At 55.3% G+C, this 2,495-nt stretch overlaps 1 protein-coding gene across 1 annotated transcript in view; it reads right to left on the minus strand.

Moving 5' to 3' along the window:
• Positions 1-2,495, minus strand: part of NCCRP1 (NCCRP1, F-box associated domain containing) — a 5,396-nt gene that overhangs the window by 909 nt on the left and 1,992 nt on the right. Inside the window, exons 3-6 of the mRNA XM_004710485.1 lie at positions 2,398-2,479; positions 1,151-1,213; positions 1,011-1,062; positions 41-136 (exon numbers count right to left, since the gene is read on the minus strand). Of these exons, the coding sequence (XP_004710542.1) occupies positions 41-136; positions 1,011-1,062; positions 1,151-1,213; positions 2,398-2,479 (293 nt within the window). The remainder of the gene's footprint in view (positions 1-40; positions 137-1,010; positions 1,063-1,150; positions 1,214-2,397; positions 2,480-2,495) is intronic.

Genomic DNA, 2,495 nt, shown 5'->3' on the forward strand with positions numbered 1-2,495 from the left:
TGGTGAGGTGGCCCTGGGGGAGCCCTGCTTGTGGTCCTACCAGTCCATGACAGTGATGTCCGGCTGCTCATCGTCCATCAGCTCCTCCCATAGGCCCTCCGCCAGGAGGTCCACGCACTGTTGCTTCACCATCCAGCTGCCAAGAGACGGTGAGAGGGGTGGAACAGTGGGATCCGCGTCACCAGGAGATGGGGTGTCCACCCGGCCCCGGGTACCCCTCAGTTTCAGGTTCAATGAGCCCTGAGTGGCAGTTGAGGAAGCTGAGGCTCACAGTGGAGAGTGGCTTGCCCAAGGCCAAGCAGCACAGAAATGGCCAAGCGGGGGTGGAAGCCCGGTACGGGGACTCTGAGCTCCCTGGCACCATCCAGCGGGTGAGCAGAACTTGGGCAGCGTTTAAGGATATCCCAGGGAGAGGGGAGGAGCGAAATCTCCAAACCCAAACTCACTGCCTTCGAGCCGATTCCACCCCATTGCGACCCGACAGGACAGGGTAAAAACGGCCCCCATGGGTTTCTGAAACTAAAACTCTTTACAAAGGTACAAAGCCCCATCTTTCTCCTGTAGTGCAACAGGTGGTTTCGAACTGCTGCTCTTGTGGTCAGCAGCCCAAAGTGACCACTTCATCACCTGGGCCCCTCTGCAGAGGGCACGAGATATAACCAGAGCAGGTGCGGTTTCCTGAGCCTGTGCTATCCCGGAGGAGAGGGCTCGTTGGGGCTCCCACTGGTCCATTTTTCTGAAGTGGGTCACCAGCACTTTCTTCCGAGGCCTGCCTGCCGGGACTGGAACCGCCATACTCTCTGCTAGCAGCCGAGCTCATTAACCATTTCCACCACTCTGGGAGCTGGGCCCTTTGCCGTCGGGCTTTAGGAGCATTTCCTCCTGTGACTAACCCTGTGTACAGGTCAGGAAACTGAGGCCTGGAGAGCAGAGTTAAGTGCTCTGGATTCCAGAGCAAGGAAGCCCAGAGCCGGATTCCAACCCAGGCCACTCGGGCCCTGGAGCCTCACCTGAGGTCCTGCTGCAGTTGCTCCGTTTTAATGAACCACCCTTTGAAATTGCCTGCCGGGGGAGGAACACAGGGTGAGAACGTCCCCAGGCTGGAGCCCCCAGCCTGCCCCCCAGTCCTCCCCGCCTCCCTCCCACTTACCGAGAGCCTCCAGGGGTTGCCAGGTAGGGCCAATGTGAGGGGCGGGCTCATAAATGTTGATGCCTGAAATGCAGAGGGAAGGACATCAGGCCTTACTGAGGTTCCGTCACCTCCCCATACACACACACACACACACACACACACACACACACACACCACATACCCACATGCATGCACTCATACATATACATACACATATACACACCCTTGTATACATTACACACATATACAAAAAACACACACCTCACCTCTACACATATATAGCTCACACACAAACTTACACACACATCACATGCATAAACACATATACATATATGCACACATATACCCATATATACATTATGCACACACACATATACATCTTGCATACACATATACACGCATATCTTACACACACCTATACATGCCCATATATATATATACACACAAACATACACACCCAGATATAAATTACACACATGCACAAAAGCATAAACACACATTTCATATATACACATACATATCTCCCACACACAAACTTACACACGCACATATAACATACAAACACACACGCACATATGTATGCACATAAGCACAAGCTCACACATCTCATACACATACACATAAAAACCCATATACACATGCATACATCTACATCATACACACCTATCTATACATATACACATACTCGTATATGCACACACAGATACTCATAAACACACATACATACACACATTCCCGACACCTCTGTACCCCACCTGACAGACACCAGCATCAGGCCCCCTCCAGGAAATCGTCCTGAGAGCGTGGGATTGGCGGGTAGGAATCTGGACCAGGGGTGGTAGGGCTGGGAGAAGAGGGATGGTTGCGAGGCAGAGACAGAAGAACAAAGAGCCAGCCGGGGACCAGGAGGCACAGAAGCTTTGGTACAGAAGGAGGCAGACAGGGAGAAAGACAAGGATTTAGACTAGAGGCTCAGCGGGGAGAATCCACGGCCGCCCAGTCCTTCTGACTCCTAGCGACCCACGGGACAGAGGAGGACTGCTCCCTAGGAATCCCAAGACGGGCACGCTGTGCGCAAGCAGGCAGCATCCTCTTTCTCCCGCGGAGCAGCGGGGCGGTTCAAACCGCCAACCTTCCGACTGGCAGCGCGCTGCTTAACCCGCTGCGGCACCCGGATGCTTCCGGGAGCGGGGAGAGGGAAGAGCAGAGACGCGGAGACGTGGCCGCGGGCGCGCGGGCAGCGGGGAGGCGGACGGGCCGCGCACCTTCGGGGTTGGGCGAGCGCAGCAGGTTGCGGTAGAGCGGGCGCCGCAGGAAGAGCAGCCTCCAGCTCAGGTGCGCCGGCAGCTGCAGGCTCCCGCCC

This window comes from Echinops telfairi, unplaced genomic scaffold (genome assembly GCF_000313985.2).
Source record: "Echinops telfairi isolate 266 unplaced genomic scaffold, ASM31398v2 ScPeMD7_655;HRSCAF=1070, whole genome shotgun sequence".
Lineage (NCBI taxonomy): Eukaryota > Metazoa > Chordata > Mammalia > Afrosoricida > Tenrecidae > Echinops > Echinops telfairi.